The 17,981-nt window shown below is 35.6% G+C and overlaps 2 protein-coding genes across 4 annotated transcripts in view; one reads left to right on the forward strand and one right to left on the reverse strand.

Annotated features, from left to right (window-relative positions):
• Nucleotides 1-17,981, reverse strand: part of LOC129227306 (uncharacterized) — a 40,787-nt gene that overhangs the window by 13,696 nt on the left and 9,110 nt on the right. The window contains exons 2-5 of the mRNA XM_054861848.1: nt 6,278-6,744; nt 4,117-4,441; nt 2,897-3,168; nt 1,808-2,038 (exon numbers count right to left, since the gene is read on the reverse strand). Coding sequence (XP_054717823.1) covers nt 1,808-2,038; nt 2,897-3,168; nt 4,117-4,441; nt 6,278-6,718 — 1,269 coding nt within the window. The 5' untranslated portion in view covers nt 6,719-6,744. The remainder of the gene's footprint in view (nt 1-1,807; nt 2,039-2,896; nt 3,169-4,116; nt 4,442-6,277; nt 6,745-17,981) is intronic.
• LOC129227305 (uncharacterized) overlaps nt 12,389-17,981 on the forward strand; it is a 65,497-nt gene continuing 59,904 nt past the window's right edge. The window contains exon 1 of one of the 3 annotated variants that reach the window (XM_054861846.1): nt 12,389-12,460. The gene's annotated coding sequence lies outside the window, so the exon portion shown is untranslated. Of the gene's footprint in view, nt 12,487-13,950; nt 14,084-17,981 lie in introns of those variants that run through there. The other 2 variants (XM_054861845.1, XM_054861847.1) reach the window with 2 other exon arrangements.

Below are 17,981 nucleotides of genomic sequence, written 5' to 3' on the forward strand. Positions count from 1 at the left end.
GATTAGCTTTTGTTGGGCAAATTTTATGAATATAAAAAATTTTGAATAATGTCGAAATAAATATTTTTTCGTAAAACAAGTTAAACTAAAAAGAAGAAAATAAAATAATAGTTTAAAAAACTAAAAAAACACGCTTTCGTAGCAAAATGAACTAAAAAGTGAAAAGTAATCTTTGGATGATAGTAGTTGACCAATCACTTAATTTCAATGTAATACAAAAAAGCGTGGGGGGCTTCTTATCAGTTGTCATGAATTTCTTCCATTTGTTGTCCAAGCAAAAATATAAATAGACAGCCCCCCACGCTTTTTTGTATTACATTGAAATTAAGTGATTGGTCAACTACTATCATCCAAAGATTATTTTTCACTTTTTAGTTCATTTTGCTACGAAAGCGTGTTTTTTTAGTTTTTTAAACTATTATTTTATTTTAAAACCAAACTTTAGAAATCTTAAAGATGTGGTACCAAAGGCTGATAAAGAACATAAAATCCAGATTTTGAGGTAATAGCTTTTACGTTTTTAAAACTTTTTGAGCGGTATCACTATTTTTGCTGCTGAGCGATGTACACAGTGAACTTTTCTGAAACATGCAGATGTGTTCTGTCGGGAGGCTACGTTACACCCTACATTCCAAATAAGAACAAAACTAAGCAAGCATAAATGTCCAACAATGCAAAAGCAAATAAATTAACAAATCTATCCAATCGATGCTTTGACGCAGAAAAAAGGGTAGATCTTTATGAACTTCAAAATAAATTACGGGATATTAATTGAGATACTTTTTTTGAACACAAATCATAAATCAAAAATATAAATCGCTTGAAGAAGAGCTTAAATTCCGTGATAGATCAGAATAAATCACAAAACTGCGCAAATATACAGAAAAAAAACTTTTCCTTTTACCATCGTGCTCATTAAATAATGCACGCGATAATACGCTTTTAGAGGCATAATAAATGAATTTTCCTTTCACGCAAAGGGCAGTTAAGTGTGAAAAGAGTGTGGTTTGAAACTAACCGTTAGCGTTAAATACTGTTTGTGTACTTTTTTGATCAAAAAATTAGGGACTATTAACTCCCTTTGAGAATGAAAAGCAATAAACTAAGGTAGTTCGTGTTGATTAAACTGGTTGTCCTTACATATTTTTTACCCAGCTTTTGACCAGAGGGTGGTTAATTTTTGTTTATGGAAGTGAAAATGGCTAAGAACCAATAACTCTACCGTTTAACCAATGTACAATATTTTTCTTTTCAGTAATTTTAATCTTGTCACATGTGAGACAATTTTCTTTTTCTATAGAAGAATTATAATAGCGTGGAATTTTTAGCACGTTTTCAAAATTTTCTGCCAAACTAAAGAAAATAAATTAATTATCTGGTTGTCAAAGGCTGCCATAAACAAGATGTTGAATTTTTAAATTAAAGGCATACTTTTTTGTACACAAAGCAAGTCACTAAACAAGACTAAAAATATCATTCAAAGGGAGAATAAACCACGAAATTTTTAAATTAAGCCATTAAAAAAAACAAAAAAGAAATCTAACTAAACAAAACAATATTAAAAGCTGCACTAAAACGAAAAATAATCCAATAAATAATTATAAAAATTCATTTAAAAACATTGAATTAAAAGTACTGTTACAATATTAAATGAATTTCGAGAAGCAAAAAATGGGCAGCAGCAATTTTAGCGATGGGATTTTTTCCTCCCCCCTCCCCCCAAATTTTACTTGTTTCTATGGTATGATACCCCACGTACTACCCTTGTTCAGGCAAAGCCATTTTCAACAATCAAAATAATTCTTACCTCCGTCTTTCTAATGGGATCGAACCTATGACCATGATCTGACATGACGATGAAAAACGTGTTGTTCAGGTAACCTCGTTCGAAAAGGGATTTGAAGAACTCGAGGAAATAATCGTCTGCTGAAGCAACTGGTGAAACGTAATCATGACTGATTTCGGCAAGAAAAGAAAAACCAAAGTAAGGGATTTTTCTGTCTTCGTACCGGGATATGAACCTGTCGACATAATCAACCTGGAAAATAAATAAATAAGTAAGTTCATTGAAGAAATGTCACTGCAACGAAAACCAATAGAGTAGAATCCTGTTTATTCGGACCTCCGGACATGTTTTTCATCACTTCTTCATAAAGTGAAAAACAATGGAGGCGGTGCAGCTACAGAAATATAAATAAACATTAATGCCATATTTTAAGCATACTTAAGTTCATCTTAATGTTAATTATATCTGTGAATGTAAGTTGAATAATACGGGAAGATTCTTCACTGAAGATCTGCGATGAGATTCTGACTATGCAAAATGCGATGCTTCCAATATTTATTTATTTATTTATTTCCAACGCAAAATTTTCTTCGGAAGCGAGGCTCATAGAACCGAGTCCTATGCTCTGGCCTTACATCGAAAAAAGTGAAAAATAAATAAATAAATAAAATAAGACAAACCCCTAAAAAAAATCGGTTTTGATTTTTTTAAAACACTTTACGAGGGAATACTTTCCTTATGAGTCTCCCAATTGCTCAAAATGTTTATGCTTTTGAACTTGATAGCCCCTCAGTTAATGGCTAATATAATGCTCCCTTTCCCTCCAAAGGGAAATATTAGCTATGAAACTGCCAAAAACTGGAAAAAAAATGGGGTGGGCCATTTCCAAAAAGTGGGGCGCGATGTGGGAAAACGATGGTCATATTTAGATTCAGAGAGTCATTTTACATAAGAATTAGCAACAATTATGTCAGAAGCATTTTGAAGGTATTTTTTGCCGCACAGTATAATTAATCAAATAAAATACAAAAATACCTTCAGTGTAAGAACTGTTACTTCTTATAATCAATTATAACGATTTTAGAATACTGTGTATTGAATCAAACTGACCTGCAACCAGTGCATTGGCGTCGGCCCATAGCACAGATGAGAGCTAAACTTGAAAAGATTCGACTCTTTAACGGCCAGCCAGAAGGGTCTGAAATAGTGCAGAGTCGGGACCTTGCGGAACCCAGTCGCCAGGTAAGTGAAAAGTCCGAACTCCGGGAAATCTTCGGCAAACATCGTGGCGTACCCAGCGGAAGTGTAGTTGTTCCAAACCAGAGGAAACCCGTCGAAGCCTTTTTTGTAATCCGGCAGGCCACCTCCGTAGGCCTTGTCTCCTGTGAATAAACGTAAACATCTACATTGTAAAAACGATTCAGAAACGTTCCTGGAAAATAATGGGCAGCTGATGTGCCCAATTTCAACCAGTAACACATTTTGCAAAAACCAGGAACGTTTTCCGATAAAAGTCGGTAACCTTTCTGAAATATTGAAAAATCGCTCCTGTTAAAGCCAGTTGTGAACCTTCTAAAAAATTAAATTATTTGATAAGAACTTCCTTGATTTACTAAGGAAGCATTAGAGCAACCATGGCCACCTACACGAAAATTGCGAGCAAGAACAACGCATATTCCTTTCCTCGCAAGACTGCAGCTATCCAGTGACATATTTGCCCCCATTGGGAACATAGTCAATCTGGACGGGCCGTAATCAAGTTAAAGCCTATACACTTAATAAACACACTCAGTCAATCTTTAAACTGGTATATCTTTCTCACCAGTGAGAAGTCTGCATCCGTGCACCTTTTAGCTATTCAGGAAACTTTTTTGCGAAAATACTTGATTTTACGCGGAAATAGGTGAAAACCTCTGGAATTCCGAAAGGTTCCACGCAAATAACCAGTAACGTTTCGGAATTTTTTTGCAGTGTAATGTATACGACAGAATTTCACGAGTATCCGAGCCAGAGTAGACAATAATACCCGGTTTAAGGCAGAGGTACGGCTTCTGTTTACAGAACACCACTAAGATGGAAGTCCGATTTAGCTCAGACAACATACGATAGATGGAAGCAATATCTATCTACATTTTGATAATGTTTATAGATGGTGCTTCGGCGCCTTCCATCGACTGATGGTCCTTCGGTGCCATTCGCCTCCAGCGTGCAACTCGCCTGCGACTGGTTCGTCCCTTTATCTATTTGAGGATAATTAGCCCCTGGTTGGGAACCACTGTTCTTTATTGTAGCTAAAATGTAAGGAAATTTCCATTAAAAACTTTTCTCACCTGTAAGTATGGCAATCAGATTAGGGTACGAGTTGTCTCCAACTTTATTCATCCCCCTGAAGACGGTCATGTTGAGGTCCTCGGTCAGGTAGCGGTAGGTGTGGGGCAGGTGCCGGATGAACGCTGTCCGGGCCAAAGAGTCCAGTCCGAAGATGAAGATGTTGATGGGGTGGTGAAGGGGAGCGGCTCGAGACGAGTCGAAAGTGACGTTTCGAATGTGGGCATGGATTTTTTCGTAGATCTTGAAGAATGCAAAGTTTTGGCATGTGGCTCGTACCACCTCGATGTTTGAAGGAAGGATGACGCCCTCAGGAGGCAAATAAGACTGGAAATTGGACAGAGAATTTTTAATAATATGCTCGACAGCTGTTTGAACAACTTATTAAAAAAAACGAAAATGAACACTCTGCTTTTTTTTTTTTAAATAAGAATGAGACTACAATTTTTATTATTAATTTTTTTGCAGTAAACTCAAGTTTCTCACAGAGCCTTCTCTTATTCCTTCTGGGAAAATCACCTACCCTGGTTAAATAAAATTTCCATGCAGCTAAAGACGCATTTCGTTTCGATATTTAAATATTACCATCTTAAATTTCTTCGCTGTAGATTTTTTGCTTGTACTTATCCATAAAAACAATGTTAAGGTTTACATATTCTCGGTGAAATTTCCTAAAAAGAGTTACCTCGATATTTTTCATTAGATATGCGAAATGCGAGAAGAACTCTTGGAGCACAACTCATTCAGAAAGGCTGGACCCATTCACAGGCTTTGTAATTAAATCGCAAAAAAATATTTTAAAAAAAGTTTAATACTTCACGTGAATTTCAAAGGAAAGTAAAGTAAGTTGTTTGAAAGCATATTAAAAAAAATCAACAAATATTGTGAAGGGTCAATTATATAAAACCATTGGAGGCGGCGCACAGTGGGGCGAAAACGCCAAAAAGCGCTTAAAAGTGTTTTTAAACCTCTCTCGCTTATTTGTTTACTCAGGCATGTTATAATGGATTTTTCTCGATTTGTTTGGGCTCAAAGTCCAAAGTTCGCAGGTTTACGCAGCTAATTCCTTTTCAGGGTATTTCTACAGACCATTGGTGACTAATTAATATTAATTTCTAAGAGGACATAAGAGGACATTTTTTTGTAGAGCGTTTAAAAAAAAAACTTTGAAATCCCAAGTTTTCGGTTTTGATAAAAACCAACTATCTGTTTGAATATTCGATTATTCTTTATTTTTGTTCTTTTACTATCGTCGGACACGAGAGAAATTAAATATACCTGCCATTAATAAGAAAAAAATATATAGATTGCTTCAAAGCAATTTGTTTAAATCCCCTTCATTCATGGTTCTTCACCTTCTAAAGGCTATCTTTAGCTTTGTAGTGGACGAAGGGCTCTAAAATTCTAGTTCTGATTGCCCAAGATATAGGCCTGTGCAAATATATTAATTCGCAATTGGTTGAATATAGAAAAAAAATTACCCTTTTAAGCGGTTTTTGTCGTTTTCGCCCCACTGTGCGGCGGCCCTAGTTCGGATATACCAAAAGTTGGATAACTGGACCAGTAGCTTTAGGGATGCTTCTGACTACATGAAAACAGGTGAAATGTGTATATTTTTTAATGCAGAATATTCATGTTTCAATCAAATTTAGTACTGAGTATGTAGATTTTAAAAAATTTTTAATGTGATAACGTTTTTCTCACTTTATCCGGGTAAGGATTAGGCTTCTAGAACTCTGTTGTTTTGATCTTGATTTTCTACCTCTACCAAGTCCTTATTATCTTTTACACTGGGATTGAGGTGATATTTTCGATTTTGCGTGAACAGCAGTAAAAAAAATGAGAGGAATATATTATGTTCGGATTATTACACAGTTCAATTAATGGGGGCACGGATAATTGGCACTCAAATTTATTGCTAAATTCATCACAACCAAGGGCGCCCCGAATTTAAAATTTTTGAAAGGGTGGAAATTCTCAATTTTCCAATGGAACTTCAAATTTCGCCGAATGATGAAAATTTTGCAGAATAATGATCCTTTTCTCGAATCGTCAGACAACATTTGCCTAATAAGGACATTTTTGGAAGGTCACAGATACCTCCTGTGACCTCCCATCGGGGTGCCCTTTTGACTACAACAGTAATATAAGATTTCACGCTACCTCATTCCCGTACTTTACTTTCAGGTCGTCTTCTTCATTCGGGCCAGCTCTCAAGACGGGCGACCAAAAACAGTTCAACGACTTCCCAATGACGTATCCATTTTCAGCAATGGCAGTATTGTTGACCATGAGTCTTCCCTGATGGTCGATGTATGTCCAGTTGCCACGCCTGCTCACGCAGACGATAGGCTTGGGAGGGGTGAGGTAACTCCAGATGGAGGGATGGAACGGATGTATGCGAGGCAAGGAACACTTCTGGACGTTGTCTCTGAGCCCCTCCGAGTCTATGTCATAATGGAAATAGGGATGTGCTAGAATGTATTCTGGAACAGACGGAAAGGACAGGTTCTTGAAGTACAGCAGGAGTGGGAGGAGGGTCATCATCAGCAACAGGAGACATACTCCTCGGTAAGAACGTCGTGGTATGAATCTTCGAAGCATGCTTCATCACGCACTTCCAGTTACATCTGAAAAGGAAGAGTTGATGGAATACAATGTGCATTGGAAGGACAGAACATACAGGGTGTTTCAAAAAGATTGACCCGATTTGAAATGCGTATTTTATGAAAACTATTGAAAATAGACACTTCAGATTAATTTTATATTACATGGATAATAATAAAGTTTTTTTTTTTTTTTACATACAAAATTAAAGGTGCTCAATATGTCCACCTTTGGATGCGTGGTATATGTCTACACGATAGTCAAATTTGTCCCAAACTTTTGCAAGCATGTCTGCATCGACTGCTTCCGCTGCTTACACAAACAACCCGTGTCTTCGAATTGTTTATACGTATCATCTTCTAATGCTCAGGGCAGGCGGTTCAACACCAGGGTGTTCTCGACGAAAATCATGCTGAACAGTTGATATGGACTCGCATTTCATGAAAAGTCTAATCACAATACGATTTCTGTTGCGCAGTCACCATTTTCACAAGCACTGAAATGGCGGAGGAAGAAAGAGGGTTAGCGCTACCTGTCAGCAACTCCGTGAAACTCGAGATTTTCACCATTCTAACGATACCTTTATTTAATGAAACGGATTAAATTCTGAATAGTTATGATTTTTTTTTAAATCGGGTCATTCTTTTTGAAACACCCTGTATTATGATAACATGTGTATTTTCGAAAATCAAAAAATTAAAGTTGTGTTGTACGACAGTGTAGTTTTAGTACGATAAAATTATTGAACTGAGAAAAACTCCATTAAAATGAAAAACTATTTACGGGAATGAACTGGCCGATAATTTTGCAACGGAGAGAATAGACCATACCATTTAAGCTCTATACTAGGAATTCGGCTACTAGTGTCACAAAAAAATGGCAGCCACTTTTGACTTTTGGTAGTTATTTTTTGAGAAAAAAAATATATATTCAGCGTGAAAAATAAATAATCTTGAAGGAATTGACTCTGAATTACGTTGCCAAGGTGGAATTGACTGATGCTCTGAGCATCTAAGATTTAGAAGCGTGTCGTCGTAGCACGATGTACGATATGGTTTTTAAACAAACATATGGTCGCCACTTTTGGCGACAAACACGTGATTGTTTCGTAGCCATTTTTTTTTCAATAAAATGGTCGCCCATTGGCAGCTGGTGATCACTAATCTAAAGCTTTATAATTCTAATGAAGTAATGTTATTCTGACTTATAAAGCAGTTTGCTAAAATAAATAAATAAGCCTGGTTTAGTATCGAAAAGCAAAAAAAAAAAAAAATCTGTTTAAAAAAGCTTTTAAAAGCCAAATTCTAAATGTTTCGTATCACAGAAATCTTTTTGAAGTTAATGAATTCGCTAACGTTGTCGTTTTAAAGTGAAAGGATAAACTTTAACGGTAAAAAAAATTCTACTTTTGTATAAGACAAGAAAGCTAATTAAACCCCGAATAAGGGTGGTACTTTTACCTTATTGGTATGCCACAGCTCAGTCATACCAATACATTGGTATGCCACATTGGTAATTTTCATCCTTTCTCACAAAACTGGTCAAAACAAAGCGCTTGGTTGCTCGTCAAAAGTTGCCAAAATGAATTTTGTTGAAATTCAAAATTTAATGTTTGATTTTTAGATAAAGAAATCTATCAAGTTATACCAATAATTGCATTAAAATGAAAAAAAATCTACCAAACAAAAGAACTAAACAACTAAATATATGAAATTTGAATACCTCAGAAGCTCTAAGTAACTGTTGGATCTATTTTTGATTGACTCTCTCACACACACACAGTTGTAGTTTTTTTTTTACATTTCCCAAGACTACTTTTGAATAACTGTTTTAGATCTGTTTTAGCCTTGCGGTTTCAGCAATACTTTCACAGGCTATATGAGCTGAGAGTAACTACATAAGAATTTGGAGATAAATAATTAGAAAAAAGTTTTGTTTTCTTCCCGGATCTAGATCAAAGTAAATAATTTTAGCTTTTTCTTTTTTGTGTTAGAGATGTTGACAGTAAACACCTACAACAATTTCAAAGCATGATTTCGTTCGTTGCTTCTATGAAAATTCGGGAGATATTTATTTCATTGAGGAATTCTGGAGATTGCTTAAAAATTCAGGAGTCTCCCGAATAAATCGAGAGAGTTTGCAGCTATGGTATAGCAACCATACCATACACATAAACTAACTACATAAATTAACCTCCAAAAAAAAATTTTTTTTTTTTGAACCTTATATCTTTTACTTTGTGTCTCTGATAAAAAAAAAACGGTATGTATTTCATAATCACAATAAATGATAATAATAAGGAGAAGAAAAATAGAAAAGAATAACCTGAAGCATAGGTGTGAATGAATTCATGAACAATACGAAAAGGAAACATAAGCTTAGAAAACAAAAATGTTTTCTCAATGTATTTTTGTACTTGTCATTTAAAGCATAGGTCATACAGAAAAGGAAAAACGAAGTTTGTCATCTCGACACCTGTTGTTTGATAGAATGAGGGCGTGGTTCGTAAATGCAAAAGAAAACGGAAATCATGACATAACATTCCTTTCCGGCCTTTTATCAGTTAATTTTGACTTATAGTGCCCAAATGAAAATGTAACAAAGGAATTAATTTTTTTACCTAAATGCATATTAACGTTACTTGAAATCAATTTTAAAAAGATTAGATACACAAAGAATAAATGTTTAATAAAATATTACAAGAAGGTTTTCTCTATATAATGCCACGAATCAAGCTCGAAAGCCGATAATGTGCACATAATCTAGCTATTGTACTAGATGTAAAAATACTAGAATCCTGTAAAGGGGATTACTCCTCACGCCTGTTTAAAGAAGGAAGCAATATTCCCAACAACAGGGCTACTTAAGACCCCTATATATGCGAGCCGACGCATCAGCTTAAGATTAGCCTTTTTAGATCGGAGCGCATGTTTGAATGGTTGTTTTTTCTAGCGAGTTATCGCGTTTGGTGATTGTTCACTGCGAGGGATTATTGGCGGCAAGTGAATTGTATCCAAAAATATTATTGTAAGTAAAATATTATTTTTGGCAAATTTGGCGATATCCAAAACTTTGCTGTGGTAACCCTAGCAGCGCAACAATTAAAAATTCCGGTTCAAAATGGCTAAACTTAAGCTGATGCGTCGGCCTATCTATATAGCGGCTCTAGGGCTACTAAAATAAAATTACGCACGAAAAAACTTCCACCGTCCCAATTTCCTAACTATCAAAATATCCTAGCAAAAGCAGAAACAAAGAGCAAAATTCAAAATTATTTTTAAAGCCTTGCTTAAATTAATTAAAAATTTTATTTGTTAACAAGCAGAAGATGGCAACAGATAAACATTTTAAATCACTGACTAGTGAGATTTTTCCGATCAACAATTAAATCGCGGGAAATGCGTCGACGACAATTTAATATGATTTATCTTTCTTATTGTTGCATTAATTTAGCTATTTTTAGCTGCACAAAATATGGCACAAATCAGCATCCCGCTCTAGCCATTGGCCCCAAAATTGAATCAGCGCCTATTTCCATATAGATTCACATTTAACCCGAATTTCATCCAAAACGTATTGAGACATAGCACTCGCAATGAACAAGAAAGCACGTTTGATTGCATTCATCCCCCTTTTGAGTTATTGGCGCCAAAATAGAACCAACTCTAGTACCCTCTAAGGTCTACCTGTCAATAAATTTTTTGTTTGATTCCTTCCGCTACCCCTCAACATATAGCAGTCACAAGAATCTAGAAGAAATATTTGATTGTTCAACCCCTTTTTAGCTATTAGCACCAAAATTGAATCAGCATCTGTACCTGCTAGGATCAATAAATGAACCAATGTTTGTTTGATTCCGCCAGTTACTTCTTGAAGTATACCAGGCCACACAAAACACCTTCATTGCAAACAGCCTTCCACTAGAAAAAATGAATAGCAGAATCGGACTATTCGCTCAAAAGATATTTGGGGAGGGAGGAGACAAACAGACCGACAGACAGGCCCGTCATTTCAAAATTTTCCAGTCCAAGCGTGTACAATGTATTTTATTCAAAATATCCATCAAAATACATGCGAAATGCATAATTACACAATATTTTTTTTAAAAAAATGGAGCTCATTATGTACCTCAGAGCGAGACGGACATAAGTCGCATAATCGCAACTTTACAGGAGAGAGTGAAAACTTTTTTTCTGCTTATGCAAAGAAAATGGGACGCGCGCTCTTTTAACCCTGGTGAACACACCCCCCCCCCTGTTTTTTTTTTTTTTGCTTTAAGTAATTTTTTTAGGAATGCAAAATGCTTTGTTTCATGGCAACCCCCCCCCCCTTTACTTTTTTAACTTCTACAGGAAAGTAGGTTAAAAAGAAGAATGCTCGGCTCGGTGCTGAGATTATGCTAATGAAAATAAGGGGCCTCAGTGGCCGAGCGGTCTGAGTGTTAGCTTGACAATGGCACGCTTGAGGCGGTGGGCTCGACTCCCAACCTCGCTCCGGTCGTACTTTCCCTTCTTTGTGATGTAAATTTTTTCATGTGTTGTTTATATGTGTAATAAAAATGTATACAGGTAGTTATCAAAATAATGGAAACACCTGTGAATAAAAGTGACATTTTTGAATGTGCTTCGTACGTAATAAAAATAAAACTAGATATCTGTTTTTTTTTTGTTTTTTTTTTAAATAAATAGCAATGTACATATTCTGGTAGTATATGGTGGATTAACTGAAGTTCTGCACGTCTTGGATTTTTTTCAAGTGCGTGAAATATCGGACCTGTCAAATTTTAAAAGAGGCCAAATTGTTGGAGCGAGTCTAGCAAGTGTAACTGAAACATCTCAACTTTTTGGCGTTTCTAGAGGTACAGTATCTAAAGTCATGACAGCGTACACGCGGGCCGTGGAAGCCCGATCAGTAGAGTGTCGGATTCGGGGCCGGAGGGTCTTGGGTTCGAACCTCGATGGTCGAAGACCCACCGTCGTCATTAAAGGGGACTGGGCGACGTTGAATATGCTCGTGGTCTCAATGTCCTCCAAGTGAAACTATACCTCTGGGGGTGCTAGCACCAGGTGGCTATTAGCTCCTGAACTAGTTCTAAATTCTCATAAAAACTGTTCGATCCGGTGATGGTGCTGCCATCTATCGGTATATAAAATAATGGAGGCAAGGCACTTAGTATGCAGTCCTCGACATAAATACAGTTGTAGTCGGTTGTGACTCTGAATAGGAATAGGAATAGCATACACGCAGCGCGCTAAGACAAGCTCGGCAAAACAAAATAGTGGACTCAAAGAGAAGCTTAGTGAAAGAAACCGACAGTATTGAAGAGGATTGTAATGTCTAAAAAGCAAACAATATCAGCAAAAATGACCAGAGAATTCAATCACCGTCTGGATTCACCAGTGTGAGTGATTAGAGTCAGAAGGCAACTTTATCAACAGAACATTTATGGCAGAGTAGCGATTCCCAACACACTCGTCACAGAGTGTTTTAATTATTTTGATAACAACCTGTATCATGCGTAAGGGAGGCAAGACACTCAGATTGTAGCCCTCATCAACCTGTGCAATAAGCAACAAAAGAAAGAAAAAAATCAAAATGCCTCGTGAGCATAACAAAGTACGTGGAACTTATTAGTGATCCATCGCCAAATCGCCAAACAATTTGTGTGCGGAAGCATAATCAGGAAACAGTTGCTTGGAACACTGTTAGCACAGCTTCAAAGTGTTGGCGGAAGAAAAGGTAGGAATTTCTCATCTAAATAAAAGGTATGTTCTTTTAAGACATAATGCTTTTTTTACGTGGAAACTATTTTGAAATTGTTTTGATGTTTTTTTTTACACTTTTACTTCCGACTTCCTATCCTAATACGATGATCGCGTGCAAAATATCTAGACCAAATTGTAATGTCTAGGAGAAAAAATAAAAATGAGACTTAGCTCGCGAGGAATAAGGTGGAAAACTTTCGCGCTTTCAATTATTTATTGCAATAAAATTGTAATAACGATGCAGCAGTGCTGACTAGAGACGTAAGTACAGAGCTGGTATCACTTTTTCTCACATAGCGCAATTTTGTTATTGTATTTTTGTGTGAAAACGTTTCAGCGAAATCTATTTTTGAATGAAATAATTCATATGATTAACTGTTAAAATACTATTTTCGTAAAAGTATCAAATAGGCGGTATTCGAACTGACCAGAATAAACATGACCAGCAAAACGCATACTTTAAGGGCTGCCGTAAATGGTTTCGCACATTTTTTAAATATTTTTGACCCCCTCCTTCTCCTTTTTGTCACAAAGTGTGGCAATTCGCCTTTTTTTTTGCTCGGTAAAATGGGCTTAAAATTGGAATACAAAAAGAACAAAATCGAATTTTCGAAAATCGCTTCGAGGTGCTCACCCCTATGCTACGAACTAATTTTGTGTTGCCAAATTTCATGAAAATCGTCCGAACGGTTCTAGACGCTATGCGCGTAACAGACATCCAGATATATTCAGAGATCCATACATTCAGCTTTATTATTGGTAAAGAAGATTATTCAATTACTTTTGCATATATTAATTTTCATTTCTATTGCAAACCTTTATCTTATTTCACACAAAATAAGTACACATACTGTCATTAGCGTTGTATACTTACAAATGTATCTTTGTGTGCGTCTCATCAATACACATGGTTAAAGTTTAAAAATTGCAGCAGGTATACTTGTATGTCTATGTAATACTAGCGGTCAGGGCCTGATTAATACACGGTGCGGCGGGTCCGCGGACCTGGGCACCACAAATTTAAGGACACCAAAATAGTCTAACCTAAATTCACTTACTTACTTCGGTTTTTTTTTAAAGATCATTTTACTTTTTCTCAACTTTAAGGGAGAGAAGGCTCAAATTTTTTTAAAAATCAGCTCAAAACCTCAGAAAATTAAAAACATTTCGCGTAAAGAAGTCGTTGTCCCTTAACTCTGGAATTTCAAAATAATTACTCGGATGACATGGATGAACATTTTCCAGAAGAATTAACACACTTTCAAATTTTTGCAAAAGGTAACCCTTCTCCTGGAGAATGTTTTAAAAGGATAAGATCACTAAACATTACACATACATTTCCGAATGTGGATTCACCCCTGCAGCTTCTTCTCTTACCTTGCCTATCAGCAGCTGTTCCAATGAACGTTCCTTTTCATTTTTGAAAATAATCAAAAATCATTTGAGAAGCTGCGTTTCCCAGGATAATTTACAGGCGTTTTCCTCATTGACCATTGAAAATTCTGTGACATCAAACCTAGATTTCAATTATTTGATCGACACATTTGCTTCTGTTAAAGCCAGAAAGAAGCTTTTTTAAAGCTTGATGTCAGAATAAGTAAGAATTTTTTTTGCAGTTTTATAAATTGTTTTTTAACTCTTTTTTGCCTTAAGAGGCAATTTTAACTGTGATTAGTTTGGTGACTATCAAGTGTTTGGTATTCAAATCCCAGATTTCCTTTCAAATGTAGTAATGTTCCTTTAAAATGTAGTTTCTAGTAATTAGGTTTCTAGTATGAAACATTGACTTTAAAATTGCGCGGATTTTCTCATGTGGGAGGGGGGGGGACCAACATCTACTTAGGACCTGGGCACCAGTTTGGCTTGATCGGGCCCTGCTAGCGGTACCCGCACGGCGCACGATTTTGCCGTAGTAGAAAATTAAAAGGTCATTTGGTTCGCCTGTATATTTACAAATAATTGATGATGAATTTCTTGCTAATTTGCTATGTGTTTATTTACTCGTCCCTGTTACGGTTCGACGTTATGATGATTTGGTAATTTACTCGTCCATGTTATGACAATTTGCTCGGTTAAATGTTCTTAAAATTGAGATAGAAAAAGAAAAATATCGAATTTTCGAAAAATCGCTTCGATGCTGATATCCTGTTTTCCTGCTAATATGGTGCCAGATTAAATTTAAAACAAAAAGTAACACTTCACGTAAAGAGTGAAGATTTTGTATATTTACTTCCAGTATCACTTATTAAAACAAAAAACAGCATCAAACCTTCGTTTTTGATTTCAATATCTAGGAGTCTTCCTGCTGATATGGAGTGAGATTAATATTTTTAAAAAAGTAACAATTTACATAAAGAGTGAACATTTTGTACATTCATTTAAAGTACAGTTGGATCCCACTACAACGCGATCCGACTTGCGCGAAATGGCTATAACGCGAGTTTTTCATGAGTAATGAATTTTTTATTGCTGACGCAAATTACTCGCTTGCAACATGAAATTTTTTGGAAAGGAGCAGCAGAGCATTAGAATGGGTTACGTTGACACTAAATATTGGTTTCGTGAATAGACTTTCATCCCTTTAGCATCACTGACATAGGAAGTTCACACATTGTATTAGTCTAAACAACGCTTTGCTTTAGTTTATACAAATTACCGCTCCGATTCTTAACGGGTTTTTTTCCTTCTTATGACCATTGATAAAACAGAATGGTTCCCAAACAAGGACTTTCATCTGAAGTTTGCAAAAGTGGAAAGAAAAACAGAAAATTTCTGACAATGCAAGAAAAGGTAAAGATTCTCGATGCTTGAACAATTATAAAGTTCCTCGAAGGTAGCACGACAATAAGTTATGAGTTAATCTTCTATACGTACAATTAAAGTTCAAGAAAAGGAAATCCGCAAAAGTTCAGAACTTAGTTTTAACAATGAAGCTCGCTGAGTAGTGTCTGAGCAAAATACATACATCATGAAAATGGAAGCCAGGTCAAAAATAGTGGTGTTCCCACACTGCATAAACTTCATAATTTTTAAAATTATAATTAAAATTACGATATCTACTGTTCAGTGCTAATATAATGCAGTAATCTTCTTTCTGTAAGTACCCTATTGTTTAAGTACATGTATCTTATGGATCATTGATTTCTTGCTTCATAACAGAGTAAGCATGTTAAATAGTAATGCTTTTTTCTAAAATACAGTCGGATCCCGACTTACGCATGGGATGCGTTCCAAGACCCCTCGCGCAAGTCGGAATTTCGCGTTGTGGAACAACGTATGTTTAGAAAATTTTTATAAGCATACCCAATTATTTCACACATGTGTTCACATCCCTCAAATAGTTTCAAACCATTTCTTAACTATATATTACCGTATGTTTCATAAAGAACTGACTTTTTACTGTATTTTACAGTACAGTGTACATACATAGTATTTTACTGACTTTTTACTGTACAGTAAAAAGTCAGTTCTTTATGAAACATACGGTAATATATAGTTGAGAAATGGTTTGAAACTATTTGAGGGATGTGAACACATGTCTGAAATAATTGGGTATGCTTATAAAAAATTTCTAAACATACGTTGTTCCACAACGCGAAATTCCGACTTGCGCGAGGGGTCTTGGAACGCATCCATCCCACGCGTATGTTCGGGATCCGACTGTATCATTAATTTAAGCAAAAAACACCATCAAACCTGCGTTTTTGATTTCAATATTTGTGAGTCTTCTTACATTCATGAGGAGGGTCATGTCTACCTCTACTAGGTCAAATCTCCCTAGATCTAGGGACATTTGACCCATTTGCAGACTTGATGAATATACTTTTTTTGTACCATTCCTACTTAGAATTATGCAATTGTGTTTAGCCATAATAATGCGCAAAATGGCAAACTATTTATGTATATTTTTTATTTCGATCTAACTATTCTACAAAACAAATGGTAAATAAAAATCCAAAAATTATGTCAAGTCTCCCTAATTTCTCCTGCTAATAGACAGGTTGTGAATTAAAAAAAAAAATCAAAACTTAGTCAGTAATTATTCTAAACAAAATATGCATAGATGTTTTTTGCTATGAAATAAAATCGATACGACTACAAAACGAAAAAACATTTAATGAGCGTTATTTGTTGCTTTTAACTATTTTCATTTTAATTAATACATTTGCATCTACACTTTTTGTTACACATTCCCTCCCCTTTCTACAAACTTACAATTTAATAACCTTCTCAAAACGTGAAATTATTAGTTGAAGACGTCATTTAGGGGGAATTAAAAAATAAATGAGTGTAACTAAATTTATTTTCCCTTCAAACTTCGCTTTGTTTATCTAAGAGTAAATTTCCCACTTTCATGTTCACAAAACATATCGCAGGCATGTAGGCAAATTGCACTTAGTCCATAACTTTAGTCTTGAGTTATTGTGAACTTATAACTTTTTCTATTTCGCTAATTAAAAACAAAAAAACTGGAAATATATAAAGGATTTCTGCAATTTTCATTTTTTTTTTGGTGCTAAAAAGAAACTTACAGCACTATTGCGTTGAAGTTAAAAGGGTTCGAGTTTCTTACGGACGTGTGAGTGTTTAAAAAATTTGAATCGTTCCTAAAATACCCTAAGTAACGAAATTAAACGAGCTGATATGTTCATCAAATGACTTCCTTTTGCTCCAATTTCATGTCATTTCCCCATTACTGGCAATTTTAATGCGATTCAATAGTTTACTCTCTAAATATCACCAACAGTGGCCAAATTGAAACAGATTTAAAAAAAAATGCTGAATTTGTTGCCAAGTTGACGACAAAACTTGGCGATCAAAAGACTGGCGATGTATTGCCAAGTGTCCCAAATTATAACACTTGAGTTTGCATCAAAATTAACAATGATTTCCCCCCAAAAAGGAGAAAAGGACCCCCTTAGAAACACCCGAAAGCAAACAAAAAGAGAGGTGCACAACTAGACCCCACTAGGAGTCTACGTACCAAATTTCAACATTCTAGGACATACCGTTCTTCAGTTATGCGACATATACATACGCACATACGGACGTCACGAGAAAAGTCGTTGTCATTAACTCGAAGAATGTCAAAATGGATATTTCGAGTGTCTATATGTTTTTGGGCATTAATCTGCGTGTGGTCGAGTTGAAAAAAAAAACTCAACATTATTTTGGGGATGAGCAAAATGGAAATTAAGGCCGAATTTTGAGTGAAATTTTTTTCGCGAATACAATACTACCTTTTTTGTAAAAGGAAGTAAAAAGCTGGGCCACTAGCATAGAGGAAGGGGGCGGGGTGAGTCCTTAAAACCCCACCTACCCTGCATATTAACTACCGTATTAGGATTGACATGTATACTAATATAAAAGGCTCTTGGGTGCCCTTGCCCTCCTCCTTGCTGCACAACTGCGTCAGACGTTAATGTGTATAAAATCAATACGTTGATGGTTGAAAAAACCTAATTTTTCACCGACAGAAATGTTACTTTATTACA

This window comes from Uloborus diversus, chromosome 8 (assembly GCF_026930045.1).
Source record: "Uloborus diversus isolate 005 chromosome 8, Udiv.v.3.1, whole genome shotgun sequence".
NCBI lineage: Eukaryota > Metazoa > Arthropoda > Arachnida > Araneae > Uloboridae > Uloborus > Uloborus diversus.